Raw genomic sequence first — 1,898 nt, 5'->3', positions numbered from 1 at the left:
TCTCGTTCCTGATGACCGAAGCGCTGCTGATATTCTCCCCGGAGACCTCGGTGCTCCGCTCCTTCTCCCGCAAAGTCAAAGTGCGGGCGCACTGGGCCTTGCAGCTGCTTGCCCTCCTCTGTGCGCTCCTGGGGCTGGGCATCATCACCTACAACAAGCACCTGAACGGCAAGGCGCACTTCGTGACCTGGCACGGGCTGACAGGGCTGCTTGGCAGTGTGCGGGGGGCGTGCTCCTGCTCTACCCCAAGCTCATGAAGAACTGGACGCTGGCCAAGCTCAAGCTTTACCATGCGACCTCGGGGCTGGTGGGCTACCTGCTGGGCTGTGCCAGCCTGATGCTGGGCATGTGCTCCCTGTGGTTCACCACCTCAGTGACCAGCGTCTCCTGGTACCTCGCCATGCTGTGTCCTCTTCTCACCAGCCTGGTTATCATGAACCAGGTGAGCAACGCTTACCTGTACCGCAAGCGGAGCCAGCACTGAGGGCCTGACGCAGATCTGAACTTCCCCTGTGTGAGCCAGCGAGGTCAGGGCTCCCCCTCACACGCCCCACGGGGGTCCCCTGCTCTCATAGGGTCTCCTCAGAACTCTATTTCTGCCTTCTCGTCTCTCGTCCTGGATCATCCATAGCGTTGTCCCTGGGGAGCGGCTACAGTGTGTGTGACACCAAGCGGGCAGGAGCTGCCCATCTCATGCCTGCCTTGGTGGGGGATGTTTCCCAACACAGATGAAGCTGCTGGTCCCCATGGCAGCTTGGTGCTCAGTGCTGGGAACCGGACGGTTCACTCAAGATTCCTGCTCCTTTTCTCTTTCCACCCAGGGCTGCTTTGGAGCAGGCAGGACAGGAGCCATTGTGTCCTGGTGAGGAGGGCAGGGAGTCTCCGCTCGCCCGGGAGGCTGCGGTGGCACCATACTGCCTCTCCTGCTACGGAGGCAGCTTGGCTAGTAAAAGCACAGAGCACGGTTGTGGCTTCAGCCACAGGACGGCTGAAGCAGAGTGGCAGCACCCATGCCAGATGCAATGGGACAGCAGCACGTCCAACCCCACAGCACAGCCCCATGCAGGACCAGTGCAGTGAGCCCAGCCTGGTGACCACAGATCCACGCACAAATCCCTCCTGCAGGCTGGGACAGCAAAGCTTCAGCCTGGCAGGAATGGGGCTCATTTTATAAAGCAAATTCCCAGGCCGGGCTGCAAAGGAGCAGGTTTGTCCCACTGAGGGGCACAGGGAACAGTGGGAGCATGGGGGAGCAGGGCTCAGGACAGACCTGGGGACAAGCCCTAGAGCCAGCCTACAAAACAGCCCCCAGGAAGGCAGAAAGGAACATCCTCACCTTGCCAGCACAGCAGCCTGCCTTCAGCCCAATCGACACTGGGGATCCGTCTGCTCCTCAGCATGTACCCTGCTCCTGGCAGGGCTGGAGAGCTGGGAGCAGCGCCCAGGCTGGAACATTCCTCTGCAACCAGAGCTTTTATTCAATAAAGATTTCAGGCAGCTACAGTGCAACAAGCCCTCTTCACTGCTGGGAGGGAGGGGGAACTTGGGATGTAGGCAGATGTCCCCCCATTGCATACTTCTCACCTCCTGCTTGCAAAGGGTCTTTCCCAACCTTCTGGGAGCCCCTGGGAAGGAACCCCCTCCCCAGGCTCCTGCAGGGAGCCCCCCGGGGCTGCTCTGTGCCTGCCCCGTGCCATGCCCACGCTCTGCTGCAGGAGCCAACTCTTTCAAAGATCTCTTTATTGATACCGAAACGTCTGTGGTTTTCCCAGTTGACAAAACCTTCTCGTGTGGTCCTTTAAAAAAATAATCACACACTATCAACCCATGTCCCAGGCTGGGGAGTGCCCAGGGGTGCAGGAGCTGTGAGGAGGCTGTCGCAGGGAGATCCTCTCCAT

The 1,898-nt window shown here is 59.7% G+C and overlaps 1 protein-coding gene across 1 annotated transcript; it reads left to right on the top strand.

Annotated features, from left to right (window-relative positions):
* Nucleotides 1-5: 5 nt before the first annotated feature.
* On the top strand, nt 6-484 carry LOC104408910 (cytochrome b561 domain-containing protein 2-like; the record flags this gene model as incomplete). Its single annotated transcript, XM_010018650.1, is given in 2 exon segments — nt 6-210; nt 213-484. Coding segments are annotated over 2 exon segments (477 nt in total), but the record flags the coding sequence as incomplete, so codon positions are not given.
* Between the last annotated feature and the right edge of the window lie 1,414 nt (nt 485-1,898).

Source organism: Nestor notabilis, unplaced genomic scaffold (assembly GCF_000696875.1).
Source record: "Nestor notabilis isolate BGI_N333 unplaced genomic scaffold, ASM69687v1 scaffold16987, whole genome shotgun sequence".
Lineage (NCBI taxonomy): Eukaryota > Metazoa > Chordata > Aves > Psittaciformes > Psittacidae > Nestor > Nestor notabilis.
This window is presented reverse-complemented; position numbering and strand designations above follow the sequence as displayed.